Source organism: Cavia porcellus, unplaced genomic scaffold (assembly GCF_034190915.1).
Source record: "Cavia porcellus strain 051 isolate PalLab524CR breed Dunkin Hartley unplaced genomic scaffold, mCavPor4.1 scaffold_1, whole genome shotgun sequence".
Taxonomy (NCBI): domain Eukaryota; kingdom Metazoa; phylum Chordata; class Mammalia; order Rodentia; family Caviidae; genus Cavia; species Cavia porcellus.
The window spans coordinates 132,095,741-132,115,422 of NW_026947484.1; the positions used below are offsets into that span (position 1 = coordinate 132,095,741).

At 42.0% G+C, this 19,682-nt stretch overlaps 1 protein-coding gene across 2 annotated transcripts in view; it reads right to left on the reverse strand.

Moving 5' to 3' along the window:
- Positions 1-1,579: 1,579 nt before the first annotated feature.
- Kcnd3 (potassium voltage-gated channel subfamily D member 3) overlaps positions 1,580-19,682 on the reverse strand; it is a 209,392-nt gene continuing 191,289 nt past the window's right edge. The window contains exons 3-8 of one of the 2 annotated variants that reach the window (XM_013143089.3): positions 16,978-17,140; positions 11,010-11,111; positions 10,603-10,692; positions 9,062-9,118; positions 7,698-7,945; positions 1,580-6,989 (exon numbers count right to left, since the gene is read on the reverse strand). In XM_013143089.3, coding sequence (XP_012998543.2) covers positions 6,788-6,989; positions 7,698-7,945; positions 9,062-9,118; positions 10,603-10,692; positions 11,010-11,111; positions 16,978-17,140 — 862 coding nt within the window. In that variant the 3' untranslated portion in view covers positions 1,580-6,787. The remainder of the gene's footprint in view (positions 6,990-7,697; positions 7,946-9,061; positions 9,119-10,602; positions 10,693-11,009; positions 11,112-16,977; positions 17,141-19,682) is intronic. The other variant, XM_013143090.3, reaches the window with a different exon arrangement.

A 19,682-nucleotide genomic window follows, 5' to 3' on the forward strand; every position in this document is an offset into this window, starting at 1 on the left:
TATGGCTGCTGCTTAATTAGAAATGAAGTTACCTATTTTAAAATTAATTGGTTTGGTCTTATTTTTGTGTTTGCTTTTTTCTGTCAAAAAATAAGCTAGGGGCGAGTATATGCATATTATATGAAAATACTAGTTACTTCAGTTTCCATAAGCATTTTTCAGAAAAGTTTCAGCTATTACCTTCCAAATAGGCAATAATGGTTGATGTTATGTTTGTGTCTGACTTTTATCAGTGTGTGAAAATGGCATTTTTGTTTGAAATTGTCATTCCAGGTGTTAGGAACCATTGGTTTACTTGAGAAATATCAAGAAAGAAATATTTACTTTGGTTCATGCACTTAAGTTTTTAAACCTTGTCCCAGTCATTTAAACTCTCAGGGTCCAGTTTTCTCAACAATAAAATGAGAGTTGGACAGAAACTTTCAGTTCCTTTGTAGTTGTAAGATTTGTTGTATGATTCACACTGAAGAGAATATTTTCTAATTATGATTAAAGTATCAAGTTTATGAATATAGAAAGGCTTTATAAATCTAGCTAAATTGGATGAGTGGTAGTGCAAGTTGGTTAAATATCTGAATTTTCCAATATGTTTCAATCCATATACTGTAACTACTCATAAGTTTTGAGTTAGGCTTTTTAGTAATAACCTAATAAAGAGATTTTTGAGAAACTTGCTCTGGATAATTCTGGCTTAGACTACAAATTACTCTTTTGACATTTAGTGCTTTCTAATGAAAAAGAAGAGGACTGGCTCAAAGAATATCTGGTTTCTAGTTAATTTCCACCAGGTTATTTGAGGTATGTATCTGTAGTGACACCTAGTGGGTGTAAATATGTGGCTCTCAGTGCCTAAGATGGTTGTGTTTGCACAGCCGGTTTCTAGGACTGGACATCATGCCTTAATGTTCCATTTCTGTTACTGTGTTCACTGATCAGGTGATTGGGGGGAAAATAAAAGCATATTTTTGTTGCCACATACCACCTGAGAAGTGTTAAGGTAAGAGAAGATCTTTAAGGTACCGTATCTGATCTAAGCCCCCATGTTTAAGATGAGCTAACTGAAGTGAGGAGAAAGTAACTGATGTGGAGTCATACAAGTGGGTGATACAACCTAAACTTCAGCCTTTAGCACCTCAAGCTTTCTACTGTATCCAGTAATTTAGAGTTTTAAGTTTGAGATCATGGTTTAGATGGTATGGAAATACGTATAATTAGAAGAACCAATCCTGATACATAAAGGCAAGTTTTTTCAACCCTCTTTCAAGGGTTTCTTTCAGTAACTCATTTCAAGGTTTGGCCTCGAGCTGTTGACAAAGGCAATCATACGATTTATCAGTTCAATGTTGACTTGTTCGTGAACATCCGTAACTAGAGCATAGGGGAGTCAAGAACCATTGCATTGGCTTACACTGAGGGAGCGGGATGGGCATCGTAGACTAAGCCTTTACTCTCCTAAGATTCTGTCACTTCCTAAGCAAGCTAGTGAGTTTCTCTTCATATTACCTTTATTTTCTAATGTAAGGCAATACCTTTGGGAGGAAAGGAGAATTGGTATTAAAAAAAACCATGCATATAGTCATTTTAGGGTTTGTGGCACATAGTTTAATCCAGATTGGATACATAAGGTTCAGCAGTGGCACATGACTCAATACTATAAATGATATAGATGTTTTAACATATGCACTACAGTTTCAAAAGAAGACAACAGGAAACTTAAGGGTTTTTTTTTTCCATAGAAAGTTTTCACGTTTATCTTCCTGCAGTTTTGTACAGTAGATTTCTTCTTTGCCATTGTGATGTTGGTAAGCAAAGCCCATTTATTAAAATATGAAAATAGAAAATAACACACTTGGTATTTTTCACAATAACATTAATGGGAGAGTATGACTTCTAGGGAAAACATTGGAATGTCTGATTATCAAAAATATACCAACCATCCCTCCCACTTCCCAGGTTTGTAAAATAGTCTCTTGGTCCAAGAAGCTCCTCAGGACTTGGGTTAGTGCTCTACCCTGGCTAGGGTGACATTAGCCAGTGTAGTTAAGTAACCTGCTAAGATAAATGTCATTCCCACATTTGATGAAGAAAAAAACATAGAACATCCTGGATAGAAAACAAGACTCAAGGAACTCAAAAGTGTTTTGTTTTCTGATAGCTGCTTTCTCTTAGTTCTAATGATGCCCTTCATTATGCTGTTTGGGCTCCAGGGGTCATAGGTCATTATGCTTTTTCCTTCATTTTAAAGCTTTGCAAATAATGAGAATTCATTAGGAAACTGGGGAAAATAAAAGTTTCTCAAGTTCTTGTTATGGTCACTATACCAACTAGTATACAAAAGAAACTAATACTGCTTTAAATTAACAGTGTTGGGAACCTTTTGCCTGGTAATTGGTAATTGTAGTGAGGGAGCTTGGATCATGAATCCATTAATGACCTCAAATCTAGTGTTAGTCAATTTTAACCACTACTGCTTCAGAATCAAAAAAGACAAATCTAGATACATAATGTTACAATGTGTACTTCCCCTTACTTATTCTAACAAGTAATTCTGTACTGTGGGAAAAACTGGATAAAATCCTCAGCATATTCACATGTTGATTTTTTTGGTTAACTGTTCACTCTTCAGATTCTGTGTGACTGCAGACTAATGTATACAACTGTCTAAGAATACTTATTGGTCTTTTGAAAGGTGTTCTGTATAGTTAGTCCTGAGCTTGACAATAGTTAGAAATGTAGTAGATGAGAGAGAAATAATATTTTGCTTCTGGATGTCCTGGTTCTTCAGGGTGGTTCTGAAAGGAATGCTTCCTTTCCTTAATCACCACCTTTTAAAAATAGACTCAGCAATGGAACACAAAATGGAAAAAAAAACCCAGGACAAGACAAAGTTCTGGACTGAACTTGCTATCAACCTGCTACTTGAACTTGGACAAGTCATTCAGCTGTTTTGTGCCCATTTCTTTGACTCAAGGATTTGTTATGTGAACTACTACCCTCACAGACTGTAATCAGGATAAAAAGGAAGCTATGCTTGGACTGTCATTCCCCTACCCTTCTCTTAGATAGTATTTGGCTGCAAAAACTTGACCATTCACTTGTTTACCTATTTCTAATGGAATTGATAGTCCATGTCCAATTCTACCCAGGAAATGGTGGTTTCCAAGAGACAGCCTGTATTAGTGTAAGCAAGTGATTTCTAAGGGCTGTGTCATTTACATGACTGTCTCAACCTGTAGCATGGGGTCTTTGATGACTCTTCTCCAAAGATTAACTCTGAGGGACAATGCATATGGTGGGGAAAACACTGGGTAATAACCAAAGGATGTGTTCTGATCCCAGCTCTGTCAATAAATGATTTGCATGACTGAACAAGTCACTGAATTTCTCTGGGCCTCAGCTTTCTATACTGTCGAGTGAATTAGATATTCTTTATTATCGTCTAGGTCTGGTAGTGTCAATATCGTATTTTCTGAGTTTCCATTTTAAATTTGAATGTAGCTTGTTACGTTTTTCATTTGTCTTTGTGTTTTTTAAACTCTACCAATACACAATGTTGAGTGGGTTTGAATAGGATAAATGATTGTGGAAACCTGTTTTGTTAAAAGTTGTTCATGAGCTGCATGAAGCTCAAGTCACCACACCAGAGATGGCCTGAGAAAACTGTTCTCTTCTTTCTTTGTTTACTAGCCAGTGAGTTTATTCAACTGACTCAGCACACTTTGGACCTATAAATACCTTTTAGCAGTGTAGTTAGGCTGCATTTTATTGTGTAGGTGAGCATTTTTCTGGTTTGAAATCTTTTAGGTCAGAGGTGAGCTGGGTTCCTTATTCCTGGTTAACGCTAGAATGAGGGAAAGAGATGAATGGGATAATCTTTTTTAAGAACTGGAATGTTGGACATGGTAAAATACATCTGTAATCCCAGCATTCCAGAGGCTGAGCGAGGAGACCTCGAGTTTGAGGTCAAGCTGGACCTACATAATGAATCCTTAAACCACCAACAACAAAAACTTGGCATAATGTGGGCTTTGGAAATATAACTGAAGCAATAAACGGTCCATGAGAGTCAATAAAAAGTGTGGAGAATTGTTTGGGACGTAATTTTTAAAAATATATTAATTTTTGTGAGGACTACTAATGTGCTCCCTTGGTGCACTGTCATAGTAACATGTAGATCACTGATTGAATCAAATATTATTCTAACCTAGTAAGGATCTGTTCTTAAATGAAGCATAGGCAGTTTGTATGTATATGCAACCATGTTTTAAACCTATTTGTCCCTTGTCATTTAATTATGATGTATGACTTCAAGGTAATTATGCATTGCTAACTTGGTTCCATTTCTTGTGTTTTCAAAAACAAGATCCTTTCCTAGGAAAGTCCTTTGTTTACCCCCCTAATGAAGTCCAACTAAGTTCTCTGACTTTCCTGATAAGTGTGAAGCGAATGGATTTAAGTAGTTATTCTGAGATAATATTTAGGTTGTGTGTGTGTGTGTGTGTGTGTGTACACACATGTTCTTCTATAGTTGTAATGCTTTTATGCTTTCTTTGACCAAGGCTCAGAATGCAACAACTGTCCCATTCCTATGTTAAGGGGAAATTCTTAAGGCTAGATCCAGAGATAGGACTGTCAGTGGCCAATGAAGATTAGCACAAGGAGATGAAGATAGAAAGACTGCTCCCTCTCCTCTGCCCTTTGGCAAGCTTTCCTTTAAGGTGTCATCTCAAAACCCTCTTTTTCTGCCTCAGGGTCACTTGAGCTGGGGTCCTTGGGAAGCCAGCTAAGGGTGTTTTTAGGTTCCTGGCTAGTATAACTCATCTACATGGCTGTGGTAGGCAGAGAAATTCCTGGCCTACAATTTAACAGCTAACCACTAAGTTGTAAAATGGAAAAGGAGCTCTGGGAGCTCATGTATATCAAGAGCCCAGTCTACAGAGATTGCAGTAGGGTACCTGGGGGTTGGGGGAGACAGGAAAGGGCTTATCCCTAACCTTGTGGCCCACTTTCTCTGCCATAAGCAATGAAAATGGTTAGATTTCCAGAAATTTCATTCCTAGGCCACCATGGTGCACGCTACTGAAATAAAAATAATCTTTACTCTCACTTTCACAGAAGTGATCTGGTTATCCCCTATGTAAGCTACCTTCAAAGATCAGTTCTCAAGACACTTCAGACTTTAAGTCATCTTTCAGACCAGGTAAAAGTCATCTAGAATCTGACTTGCTTTCATGCTTTGAAATATTCTTCATGAAACACTCAGGTTTAACCTTCTATAACCTCCACATGGGAATTGCCTCAGGTGAGAGATAAGTCGGGGGGACTCATAGTTCCATCCCACCATCCTCTCTGGAAGAAACTGCACCTAGGGTCTTTTACCAGGGTCCTGGATGGGCTTTACAGTAGATCCTGAAAGAGGGTATATAACAGAGTTCCCTAGGGCCGCTGCAGCTATGAGCCCTGGGTTCTATCCTCTTTACTGGTGCATACTAGAGGTGACAGCTTTTCAGGAGTTGCTATTTCCTTTTTTCATGATCCCAGTATAAATCTGTCCATTCTCTTTCTTCCCAGAAATGGAAACAGTACACACCAGTGGTTTTAGTCACAGAGAAGCATCTTTGTTCACAAAGTGGAGTTTCTTTACCCCTAAGCTCTCCCCCTTTCTGCTCCATTCTCTTCTGCATTTTCCTTCTCTCAGCTAAGTCTCAGTACTTGGCATAAGTCTCTAGTACTTGGCAGTGATGGAGAAGGCTGTACTAGCATGTATCAGGATCACTGGATCCATGTAGAGATGAATGGTTGGGTACAAGGAAACAGCCAGGGGGAAGCAGAGAGGTACATGGAGAAACAAAGGACATGGAGACACACAGAGTGTAAGGGCTGCAGTGTGGTCACCTGGCAGCTCTGTGCAGGTCAGTTGGGCAGCGAGGGCCCAGGCTGTTGACCTCACCCACCTGGGGGGGATGGAGAGAGAACTCAGCTGTAACTGACTTTACTCAGCTGTAACTGACTTTGAGCCTAAAAGCGTCTGCTACAGAAAGAGAGAGCGAGAGACAAGAGAGAGAGAGAGAGAGAGAGAGAGAGAGAGAGAGAGAGAGAGAGAGAGAGAGAGAGGGAGAGACAGAGAGAGAGACAGAGAAAGAGAGAGAGAGTGAGAGAGAGACAGAGACAGAGAGAGACAGAGAAAGACAGAGAGAGTGAGAGAGAGAAGGGAGGAAGAATAAGAAGAAAGAAGAAGAAACAACTCACAAAATGCATTGTTTTGGTTCAAAGGTGCTGGGTCCATGGAGAAAAACTTCACAAAAATCCGTTGGTATTTTTGTTTTCCACCTTTTCCCATGAATAAATATTATCCATTAAAAGCCTTGAAAAGGTGCTTAAATACACAGTGTTATATTTTCTTCCTGTTTTGCACGTGACGACTTGGCCTCTGTGCTGCTCTTGGTCTTGTGTTTTCCTCACTGGAGTCTCCAGAAACAATTATTTGGTCTGAGGCCCCCCTCTAGGCCCTGTCCTGGCAGGCAGCCTATACCTGCTACTGACCCATCCCCTACCCCCCTCCCTCCCTTCTATCTGGCCCCAGTGAGAAGCAGTATCACAGGGCAGTGTCCATGCCAGCAGTGGGAACCTCAGGTGCCCTTGCTATCTCTTTTCCTTTCCAGGCACAAGTCGCAGTGCTAGGGGTGCCATGGCCAGGCAGAAACTGTGAGGAAAGGGGAAGGAGTGGTCCCACCAACATGCCAGGCCCCTTTTACTCCCCACTACCCCTGCCCTCTGTCCAATAGTTTTACAAGGCAGAGACCTTGACAACATTGCTGGCTATGGAAGGAATGTTCGTGTTGGGGCCTGGGCTGGCAGGCGGTGGCCGACTTTCCCCCTCTGGGGTTAATGCTGGGGGTGTGGGAATGCTGATGATAGCTGTGGTGATCTGGGATGTTTTGCAGTTTGGTCTCAGTCCGTCGTCTGCTTTCAAATTAAGGCTGGAACGACTGGGATAGAAAAGAACGAACTGGTGATTGTTCTTGCTTGGAAGCATCCCAAAGCTTCCTCAACTGCATGCATTTCTTGCTCATAGGAAGTAAGACATTTTGGTGGCCCACTATCTTTGCCTTTTGTAATTCCAATATTCTAAGTATTATTCCTAAATTATTAAAATTACAAAGTCATTTTAGATTGGGCTTTGGAATTCAAAGTAAAGCCCCCCTCCCCTCTACAGTGATTATTTACCTATTATTTGTGAAATTTGACATTTGTTTTCCCTGAATTCTCTGCAACTTATTCAAAGGTAGTAGAAAGTGCCTTAAATATAAGCAGAAAATGAAGGGAAAAGTCCGTCTGAGATTCAAAATCAGCTTGGAATAAGTCATGCATAACTTGATTGGGAAATTATTTCCCTAAGAAAATGGTTAGCTCATTCTTTGCACTGAAGTGGGACAGTCTGGATTATTTTGAGGTTTTTCCCCTCACTAATACCTAATCCCACTATTGGCCTAAAACTGCTATGCCATCCTCCAACAGCCTGTGAGGGCCTTTGGGTTAACTTCACAGGATGAGTAGGAAAGTGGAGTGACTTACACATTAGATAAGGGGGAAGGGTGACTAGAAAAGCCTGGGTTCTCCTATCGTTGGCTGGGATCATTTAATTTTGTGAACAGAATGACTCAAGCCTTGGGGGATGACAAGATGGAGCCACGCACCTGGTAGTGAGGGAGGGCTGCTCACTGCCCTGGATGTGAATCGTGCTGAGCTCTTGCATGCTGCGCAGGCGAGTAGCTGGCAGGTTAGAATTGGGCAGGTGTGTGGTCTTCTTACTGCGACGGGAGCAGCAGGTGGTAGTGAGGCCTGGGTGGCTGGACAGTGAGGGACTTCGTGTGGATGGGTAGTTTTGCATTGAGCTCTCCATGCAGTTCTGCTCAAACATTTGTTCATCAATAAACTCGTGGTTCTGTGGAAGGCAGAAGGAGAAGAAGTAGGAAAAGGAAAGAGAGAGGAAGGGCATATGCCCAGGTTCTATATGCTGCCTGACCTTGTTCTGGGCCTTTGAAGGGAGTTTTAACAACTGCATGGGTCACAGAAAAGCATTTGGGAGGAGACATCCAAGGTGGAAAGGAAGAATCATACTGGCAGTCCTGCCCATCAGATTGAAGTGTAGCAACCACAGCTATTAAGTCATGCTATAGCATATTCCCCACCTACAGCTTTGAGTTGAAGGGACTTAGAAGACATGGAGGGATTCAGTGGCGTCATTAGAGTGCAGGCAAACACTTTTCTTTGCAGGTTTAACCCAAGATCTGCCATAAGCAGTAGATAGAGTCCCTGGGGATGAGTGTGCCAGATTGTCTTTTCTGGATCATGTAAATTCTAAGGGTGAGACATAGGCTTTTAAAGGTGCTGGAACATTCACAGAACTGGAGGGGTACTGTGCTTGAAGGTGAATAGGGTCATACTGTAAGGGAGGATTTCTTTTAATTATTGTTTTTCTTTTATCTTTCCACCTGATTATGGGATGTGAATCTTAAATGTATCTGAGGCACAGGATTCCCTAGGTCAAGTGTAAGTATGTGAATGGTCCCCTCACTACAGGGCAAGAGGATAGCATGTAGTTAAAATCAAGATAACTAAAAATGGCTGTTCACCCAAGGTTATTAAAAACAAAGGCATTAATGGTCTGGAGTAAGGACTGCAAGAGTGAGGAGAAAGTCTGACGACAAGTAACAAGAGCCCAGAGTTCAGCCCTGACAGCCAGTACCAGCCATCCCCAGGAAAAAGAGATAGAATACACAAATGTGGCAGAGGAGCACTCACAGGATGCCACTATTGGTGCCATATTCCCCTTTAATTCCCTGGAGAAGTCAAAGGAGGGGACTGGAAAAGCAATTGGGTGGTTTAAGCATAAAAAACTGGAAATCTGAACTGTACTGGGTATGACAGAAGGGACAGAAAAAGCCCCAGAAGAGTCAGCAGCACATGCACAGAGCCAGATAAGGGAAAAAGGAGGAGAATCCACATACTCAGAAGAATTAGAGAGAAAAACATCAATTGAATTTTTAAAAAGTTATACCTTGATGATGGAGGTTCGTACAGATAACAGGGGATCATCCACAAGATAGGACAACCCCTACAGGACAACATGCCAACAGAAGATAAAAACACCATTGATTGTACATTCCAGCATTCCCAAGCCAGTTTTGACATTCAGTCTCAATCCCAGCATTCCACACTTTGAGTTCAACATTCCATCCCTTCTTCCCAGCATTCTGCCTCCTTTGGCCAAACATCCCACCCCTTTGACTGCAACAGGACCCTTCTCCAATTCAACATTTACTCCTTCCAGCCCAACATTCTTTCTCATTCACCCCTTGAGTCCAACATTCTCCCCCTAAAATCCAGCATTCCATAGCTTTCATCCCAATATCCCATCCCCACAATCCAACATTCCCTCAAACTCAGCATTCCATCCTTTGCAATGCCAGCATTCCATCCCTCATTTCCCAAATCCCATTTATTTAATGTCAACATTCCAGCCCTTTAAACACAAATATTTTCACCCATGTCCTTCTGGTTTATACATTCCACCTGGCACATGCAACTCAGAAAGGGCAGTTGGTTCTGCGCTTATCCCTTTGGCAAATTCAGCATCCTTGAGAAAAATTCTAGTTATGTATATAGTTTTTAGTGACAAATCACAGAAAACAGGGTTTGCAGAGCATATTTACATTTTGGATGTCCTCAGTGAGTTCAACTGCCATCCATAGTAGCAACATTGAGCTCAGACTAAGAGTCATCTAGCATCTGTTTCCTCCACATCTGGGAGACTAGGGTATGGAGTAGTTAGAATTAATTTGGAAGCAGAAAGTTCTTTCCTTAAAGTGCTGAGCCCTGACTACAGGCTTGTGGGGAGGGAGCTTCAAGAAAGGCACAGGGATGTTTCACTTGGGCTTATTCACCCTGACTTCTTCCTCTTTACTGTTCCTAGAACTTTTTGCCAAGGGTCCAGCACTGGTCCTACTGCCCTTCCTTTCAGGCTGTTAGTGAGGCACAAGCACCATTCACATTCCAGCTGTGGCTCCCTGAACCTTGATTCTCCAACAATCAGGCTTTTACAATCTGGGCTCCCTAAGAACTACAGGGTCACTGAGAGGGATTGGGACTAATAAATCCCAACAGAAATACATGTGCTGCTCTTTTATTCACTGCCTTCTGTTCCAAGGGGAATACGGGGTACAGAGGGACACAGATTGGGTTCACCTAGCTCTTCTCTACTTTGCTGTGCAAATGCAACCTGAGCTTTGATGGGCAATGCCCACCAGAACTAAGACGTAGATATCAGTAGTTAGGCCTTGAATTGCAGGAATCAAACAGGCTGTAAGGGCTGGCGTGGACTGTGTGAGCAGGTTGATAGGAATGGCTTCAACTGTGTCCCTGCAGGGCAGAGCAGGCCCCTGCCCTGGTGATCTCATCCCACTCTGGAGGCTCTTACATCTAGGGGTGACCACGCCTCATCTTTCCCTTTTGGACCTGAAGGGAATGCTTCAGAATGAGGATATGAGTATAGCCTTAGGAGGAGGTCAGAGGTCAGGGATGACAAAGGTGGGGACTCACAGTGGTCTTTTCCAGACAGTGCAGCAAGTGATGATGCTGACTCTCAATAAGTGAGGTGGTCTTGCCCATGTGCTCCTCTTCTGGCGTGCCCTAGTGGAAAAGAAGAATGACCAGTAATGAAGATCCTCCTCTTTCCATGGAAGACAAGAGGGCACCAGTAAAATCTGGATGAGCCCAACTTTAGGATCAACACTGAACATACTCCTCTTAGGCAGGACCCTTATTTATAGCTGGGTTAGTGGTGGTAGTGATAATTCCAAGGGAAAGATGTATACATGGGGAAAGTCTGGAAACATGTCCTCTTCGGGTTTCAAACGGGTTTTGGGAAAGAGGGTTAGTGTCCTTGGAAAGAGAAAATAAGTCCCTCTTGACTTTCATGTCCCCAGCCAGTGTCTCAAGTTACCTACCGTTAGCTCCAGTGCTTCATTGAGGAGCCCATTTCGCTTGCTGTGCAGGTAGGCATTGGAGCTTCCTGTTTTGGCCACACGGATCCTGGCAAGGCGGGCCTTCTGTGATGGGCAGAGATAATTAAAGAGTGAGGGAGACCAAGATACACAAAGTAAACAAGGCTGGCAAAGTGGGCACTGCAAGGGTGATTGATAAAGAGGAGGCAGCTCCTGCCTCCTGGCCTCCTACATTTCTGCTGAAGGATCTGAGATGCTGTGTCACCTATTTTGTGCAGGTTTTCATGGTCAAAATTCCAAGTAGTTTTTGTGCATGTCCTCAGCCTGTGTGTACCTGGCAGGAGAAATACTATTTACCCAGATTAATTTTTCTCCCAAAGGTTTCATGATCTTCACTCAGTATTACACAGTGTCGTGTGCTGTTTGACTGAATGTGTATTATCTCTGAATTAGACTTTTCCTTAAAGGAAAAGTGATGACAGTCTTGATTTTTACCTAGTGTCCCGTGCAGTTTCCTTCATATAGCAGATTCTCAAATATTACTTAATTATGAGAAAAGCAAGGAGTGCGTCTTAATTTTCTCCTTTTTGTCTCAACACTTATTACTAAGATAGTACGTTATACATTTATCTTGCTACAGTATCTCTGCCTGTTAGAATGTCAGTTTTTTGAGGACAGGAGTTTTTGCTTTGTTTATTGTGCTTAGTAAACAGATCTTCAATAGTTTTGAAATCAATAAATATTTACATCTGTCCTCGGGGGTGATTCATGTGTGGATGTGCTCACTGCTGTGCATGTTGGTGGGAATGAATATAGGACACAACAGATGAATTGATATATGGGTTGGTGGGCTTCCATATGCCACTTTGGCTTTCAGTAGTATAATTAAAACTCTCCCCAGCTTCAACCCAGGAAGCCTTTGGCAGAGAAGCCCCTATCAGAGAGCTGCATAGTGTCTCAGGCTGTGAACTCATCTCCTTGCTTGTAGAGGAAATAGGAGAGGCTGGACACACTGCCTATGCTGGATCTTCTTCCTAATAAACTTACTCAGTATGGTGTGACTGTGGTACAGCCAAAGACAGGACTAAAACGAAGGAGTTTTGGGACAAGGATAGAGGGGTTCTTCCTGGTTTGAAAAATGTGACTTAAAGTGTGAGTCCTATAGATTTAGACTCAGCTCCAGCCTTGGTGTAGGAAATAGAAGAGCCTTTAAGGGTTACACACCCATTCTAGAGTGGAAGAGATCCTCTTCCTGACTCTGAGCAAGTCTGCAGGTAACTTCAACCTGGACTTTGGGCAGGAAATTGATAAATTGAGGCAATTTCTATTTTTTGTCACTTCCTAAAGTATACCCTCCAAGTGTCCTAATGGATTGGTACATTTGCTAAAAGGAAACCATGGACTCAGAGGTTCAGGTTGTCAGCAAAAGCACCAAGGACATTCTATATCCTGTTTCCTAGAAAGTCCCCTATTGAAGGACTCTGTCCTTGCCAGGACAGATTGGCTTCTGCTTGTGAGGAAGAGGCCATGACTTGAGCCTGAAAGATTCTAGTAAATCTGAGAATGGCTGCTCTTCTAAAAGGGAACCTGGGAGGGAAAGGCTGGCATGCCAGCTGTGTCACTCCTCTCCGAGCAAGGAACATTAGCTCAAGGTCTTCTTACCCATAAATCCTATTTCCACCCTCCCCACCAGCTAAATGTTTATATTCAAGCAGGTTCCTCATTGTTTTTGCATGCATTGCTCTGGGTGAACATTAGGTATTGAACATTGTATATGGAAATCCAATTGTGTCAAGCTCATCGTAGCCTTATATAATCTGATTGCACTACTTAGAGCCAGACCTTTCTCATATTTAGGATCTGTCTTCCTTACTTTCTAGAGATGAAAGATTCTCCTGTTCTGCTCTGTGGCACTTCTTTTAATCTTATCTTACTCTGAGCTCTATTAAAGCAACAGATTGAAACACCAAATGCACTATATCGTTTAATCAGTCCCCACACAGGATAAAGAGATTTGTGGTGTATTTAAAGAGCTATATCTAGCCTATGAAGTTTGGTAGAGTTTGTTGCCTTGGCTTTGAGATCCTTAGGGCTGGGGCCTTTGCTTAATTCATAATTCTATCTCTAGCACACACACAAAGCTCTTCACTAGGCAAGTGTTGAAGAAAAGTTTGTGATGGCCAAGTTAAGAAGATAATCATACCTAGTTGGTTGCAAGTCTGTGTTTATAAAGCCATTGTTACAGGCTCGGGTCTTGTGTAGACTACTCAGCTTCACCCTCTTCTGTGGCCATAAGAACAACGTGAAAGAGAGTTTAGGGGACTTCTAAGCCACTTGTAAAACACACATGCACACATACTCACACATGGACACACACAAAATGTGTGAGGGAAAGTGACTTATGCAGGCCAAGGAAGTAGACCCAGAAGACGTCACAGGTCTTCCAACTTTCAAGCCAAATGCTGCTTTCTCAGTGTTTTCCTCCTCGCCTTGAATTTTAACTCCTGTCTTGCCAGTTTCTAAACTTATAAAGCAAAGTCCAGGAGGCTGCATTTTCAATAGGGGTGGAGACTCCAGGATTGAGGAGGGATCTGGAAGGAGACTACTGCCACCTGGTACTGTTCCAGGCACTGTTTATGATCAAGATCATGATGCTGTCAATTCCCGAGAAGCTCTTCACAACTGAGCATTTTCTAGCTAACTGGTTGGCAGGTACCCTTTGGCAATAAATATTTATATCTCTTGTTCTGAAAGAGGCAGAAGGAAAAAGGAGAAATGGAAAATCTAAAAAAGAACATAGGCAATTATACTCAGGCATTTATCCAAGAGAAATTAAAACTTATGTTCACATGAAAATCTATATATGAATTCTAACAGCTTTATTTGTAACAACTAAAAACTAATTATCCCAGGTGTTTGTCAATAGGTGAACAGTTAAACTGGTACATCCACACCATGGAATATTACTTAGCAGTGAAATGGAATGGATCGTTGATACAACTTGGATGACTCTAAAAGAATTATATAGAATGAAAATAGCCAATCTCCAAAGGTTACCTATTGTATGAGTCTATTTATATAATACTTTTAAAATGAAAACATGAATAGGAAACAGATAAATGGTTGCCAGGAGTTAACAACAAGGTGGGAGCGTGGCTCTAAAAGGGTGACACAGGGATCTTTCTGAAATTGGAACTCTTCATTGTCACCACTCTCAAACCAGTGTTCTGCAGGAACCCAATAGGTGATAACATTGTAAAACACACAAGTACAAATAAAACTGGGATAATCTGACCAAGATTGGTGGATTGTATTAATGTTCATAGCCTGGCTGTGATAATTGTATTAAAGTTCTATAAAATGTTACCATTGGGCAAAACCTGGAAAACTGTACAAAGGGCTTCTCTGTACAATTTCTTACAATTACATATGAATCTATATTTACTTCAGTAAAATATTCCATTAAAAACAAATAGTATAATCATGCATGAGAGTCCCTCTTTTTGGATACTCCCCTCCCCATTTGACTTCTAGTTCTTTTGCCTCAGAAAACAGTTTCTTTTTAAAATTTTTTTTCGTCTTTATCGATACCAGGGATGGAACTTACACGACCGCACACTTGCAAGGCAGGTGCTTATGCCACTGAGCTAAATCCCCAGCCCCGCAAATACAGTTTCTGAAGCAAAGCAGTCATTGTGGATAAAGATTACTACATAAATTTCTTTTTAGACTGTTATACCAAAGGGCTGTGGGCTGGAACTTATCTTAGTGGCCACTGTAGCTCCCAGGAATGTGTCTGGGCTGAGGACCATTGGTAGCCCCACTGGACCTCACCCTGCCCCATCTTCCACTCCTGTGAAGTCCCCTGGACTTGTCTGCCTTGGCTCACTATGACAGAGTCAGTGCTGGAAGCCAGAAGTCTTGTATTTTTTTCCCCCTCAGAGGAAGCCCAATGTGAGAGAGACAGACCTGCGCAAGCTTGAGGAGAAACAGTGTCCAGGCTGGGTGAAAACACTGTTAAGTGTTTACTCTGATTTCAAAAGAAGGGAGAAGAGGATGAGGGGCAGGATGGAGACTCATCTTGAGCAGCTAGAGGGAGGAAGCCAGAATCTCTTCTGGATTTTGACCACATACAAAATGAGCTTTATTTGGCCTTGGGGGAAATGTCAACTTTTGTATTCTTTGCACACGGGACGCTGTAAGAAATAGGTGGGGATGTGAGCATGTAGGGACAGGTGGCTTCGGGAGCGACCTAGAACCCAGCTGAGGGGGGTGGGTTCTCGTTCTGCCAAAAACCTGCACTAGCAGGCTCTGTACTGGCATCAGGGGTAATATGCATCACATAGGATTCCTAGTCCTTCAGGGCCTCAGGCTCCTAGATTTGGATGAATTTTTCTCTTCCCCTTTATTTAGAATTGCATGATGTATTTAGGCTATTGTCTGAAATTGTGAGCACAACTAGGGAAACAGATTAAGACTTCCATTTCTAGTGTGGCTGCTAGCAGGTACAGGGGAAGAACTCTGGACTTGGTTGGAAAGATAGGAGATGAGCTGGCGGGATGGAGAGGATACCAGAATAGAAATCTTAAGACTAGCAATAGGTCAAGATATGTAAAAATATAGCTTAAACAGAAAGGCAAAACAAGAAGCAGGTGATCATTAAGAGTACACAACTGGTGAAATGGTGGACCTGGGAAGAAATCATATTTACTACATAATTATATGTATATAATTAGATACATGTATATTTATGTGCATATGATTATATTGTGTATATTTTTGTATTAAAAATTTATCTCTATAGATTATACAGTACTTGTTGTACACTTTGGGGCTAGCTTTCACAAACTTGTGTCTGTGTTATAGTCAGCATACACAGTTCTCTTCTTAAATTCCAGATGCTTTTGATCTCACTTAGCAGTTATTCCTGGCAGTGGGAGGAAATAATACAGCTGCAGGCCTGCTACATAGTAGGTGTTCAGTAATGTTTGTAGATAAATGAATGAGAAGAACAAAATAAGGAGAAAAATTTCCTAAGCCTCCATAAGCTTTCAGCTAGGTTTTGTTTTGTCCTCTGTACCCAGAGGCTCTGAACATGCCTCCTGCAGGTCAAGATACTGCTGTAGGGCCATCAAGCGTCAGCTTTCTCAGGACAAAAATGACAAACTCCCCCACAGACATCCCTTTTGTAATAGAAGCCATGGTAAAAGTCACTGCTGGGAACCTTCTTGAGCCAAATGCCTTAAAAATGCCAGCATGTGAGAGGTGGATAAGTAGAGGAGTTGTTTTAAAGAGAAGGTTGAGTAGTAGTCATAGAAGGAGCTTGTTCCAAGCTGCAAGCTCCCTGACATTCCCTCCTTTCTAGGGCAGGTGATAGTAGTTTACCCCTCTTAGCTGACTTAGAGTATATCCTGGGAGTATGGTAGAATTTTCTCAGTACTGAAAATTCTCCAGGCCATCGGTTGAGTTTCATGACTTTATCCTATGATACTGTGAATGTTTCTAAAACCTGACATGTGGTTTATCCCTGAAATCCATGGCCTCAGAATATTTTCTTTCTTTTTGGCCCACTTATTTTTACCACTAGGTTTTCCTAGGCCATTACAAGATATTAAGATGAGATTATGTTTCCCAGTAAGTTCTTGGCTGGATGAGGGAGGAGCTACCAGACGGTTAAATAGCTTGGCTGAGGCAGTGGAGATGGGACAGGCTTAAGGAGTTGAGATGCCAAAGAATATCCACAAGGGGGAATAAACAGCTTATAAAAAATGGAAGATGTGTTGGGTTTTGCAGCTGATAGGGGTTGGAGTTCAGGTCACTGGTGGGTAGGAAGGGATATGAAGCTGCCTTACATTCCCACATCAGAGGCTTCCTGTGTAGGATCCTCTAAGTGACCCCAGACCTGGCAACCTACCTGTACCTTGTGACCCTTATGCTTCCTCCCTGTCTTATCCCTGTGTTTGTGGCTTACCTTTTGTGCTCTGCGTTTATCAGCTCTCTGATTCTGGTGGTAAATCCTGCTAAAGTTGGAAACAATCACAGGGACTGGCAGGGCAATGACCAGGACGCCACTCAGGGAACAGATGGAGCCAAAGATCTTTCCTGCAATTGTTTTAGGCACCATGTCTCCATATCTGAGAGAGAGAGAAAGAGAAAGAAGAAGAAGAGAGAAAAAAAGGGGTGGGGGAGAGAGAGGAGAGAGTAGCAGGGTATAAGGAAGAGAGAGAGACCATTTGGGAAATAAGTCAGGATTCCCAGCCAAGCATCCATCCATCCATCCACCCATCCACCTATCCATTCATCAGTACACCTATCCATCTATTTATCCATTCATCCGACAATTATCTAAGATGCTTACTATGTGCCAGGTTCAGTAATATAACCCAGGAGGGAGTGAAACAGACAAGATTCCTGTGATCATGGAGTGCACCTCCTTTAAGGGGAAGACCATATATGAGAAAATGAATGCATTACAAATCCATGGCCTGTGGTTGCTACTATGAGGAGAACAGCTGTAGATGCTGTGTCAGATGGTGGGAATGTGGTTGGCCACGCCCTCTCCAAGGTTCTAACATTTAAGCTGAGATCTGAATGTAAACGGTCCAGCTGTGCAAAGCATCTGGCGTGGGTATGCCAGGGAGCAAAAACAGGAAGTATAGAGACCTGGAGGTAGTATGAGGGAACTTGGCCTGTTCTAGCAATTATCAAGAGGCCAGTGGGACACAGTGATGGAGGGGTACAACGTATCAAAGGAAGTGGAAGAGCCAGGCAAGGCCAAACCACACAGTGCCTGGCGGGTCAGGGTGGGGAGTACAGATTTATTCCAAGTACAGTGAGGAGCCATGGTAGAATTTTAAACAGAAGAGCAATATGATGATGAAAATAATAAGCTCACTTTCTTCTCATGTGGAGATTTACAATTTACAAAGCATTTTTATTTATTCACCTCTCATAGAGCCCATGAGCCCTATGAACTCGGTACAGATGCAGGGACTGAGGATCAGACATACCACATGGATTTCCCTTCTTAACTCAGCTGGCATCAAAATCCACTTCTCCTGCTTTCTCCATATTCCATTAACCACACTATCAGAGGGAGACAGAGAGCTCTGAAACAGCTCCTTAAGCCATGAAGCCACACTGGGATGCTGCCTGCTCCTCTCAGAGCTTGGAGAAATTCTCCTAAGTACTTTATGCTCTGGCAGCTGCCCCCAGGGACCAACATGGCCTGGTTCCTGCTCAGCCCTGGGCAGCCCAGCTAGAGCCTCTCCTCTAATCAATAAGATGCTCTCCACAGTAGTTAAGTGTTTAGCTTCCTCTTTACTAAGATAATTTAAAGACCTTATTAAGCAAAGAGCTGTGATAACTACTCTGACCAAAGCCTGAAATATCATCCTCCTCTGTCTTTTTGCCCTCTAGATGTCTGGAGCATAAACAGGCTTGGCATGACCAGGAATGACAGCAGCAAAAATAGTGAGACCCAAAGTCATATTTCCTGCATCCTTGTCTATTAAAGGAAGATCAAGTCCATCATTATCTTACCATGACATACACAGCTCATAAACAATAAGTATTATTATTTTTATCCAGGCATTCTGGAAACTATAGTCTTTGTTGGAGGGAAACTCTAAAAACATAGTTAATTTTCCCAAGTTCAAATAATCCTGGTCATGGGGGAAAGTGGGCTTCTCTTGAGATATATCCTGTTAGCTGGGATTTTCAGCTGGCATCACAGAAAGACAGACAGGGAGCACATGGCCACAGGTGAAAATGGAGGAAAATGAAGTAAAGCAGAAAGGCCAATTTCAGAGCCTGAGGCTGGTGAAGACGTTAAGGATGACAAGGTTTTTAGGGGAGTTGTGTCTACTGTAGAGCAGGCAGTTGGTCTGCTATTATCAGAAGAGAGAACAACTCCACGTCCAGGAACTTCTTCCTTTTCCACCAAGAAGAATAATATCACCTTAGAAAGGCTGGGACAAACACTGATAGGAAGGATGCAGGGAGCTTGACTTTGGAGATTTATTGTGGGCAAGTGCCCAGATGGATTCAGTGAAATCCTATCACACATCCATGTGCATCTGAGTCCAGGGGTAAGACAGATGTGCAGATGGGCTTGCACAACCAGTGCTCATGATCTTTGAGAAATCACAGGACAACACAGAAATACCAAGAGAGTAGAGACAGAACACTGATGTCTCGATATTTCAAAGAAGGAAAAAAGAGGTCTGAGAAACCACACAGCATAAGCTTGGCATTCATCAGTTCTGTCGTGAGATTGCTGGCAGAATTTGAGAGCAAAGTAATAAGTGGACAGCTTGTGAACACTTGGAAAATTATCTGTATCAGTTTGCTATGCATCCATCTTGCCAAATTAACTTATTTCTTGTTTTGAGAGTCAGATTAACTGGATGGTAGATCTGGAGATTGTTCTGGACTTACTGCATCATGATTTTACCAAGTTGTGTTGTCACCCCAGTTCTTTATACCTTGATAAGCTAGAGGAATGTGGCATGGATATGTTGTGGTTAGTACAGGCAGAGTACCTATTTTTATTTTATTATTTATTTATTACTATCTTTTTAGAGTAACTATTTTTAGGCTTCTGAAACTTACACAGTGGTCCTGTATAAGCATTGGGAAGTTCACAATTTTCACGTTAGAAGGGTTTCAATTAGT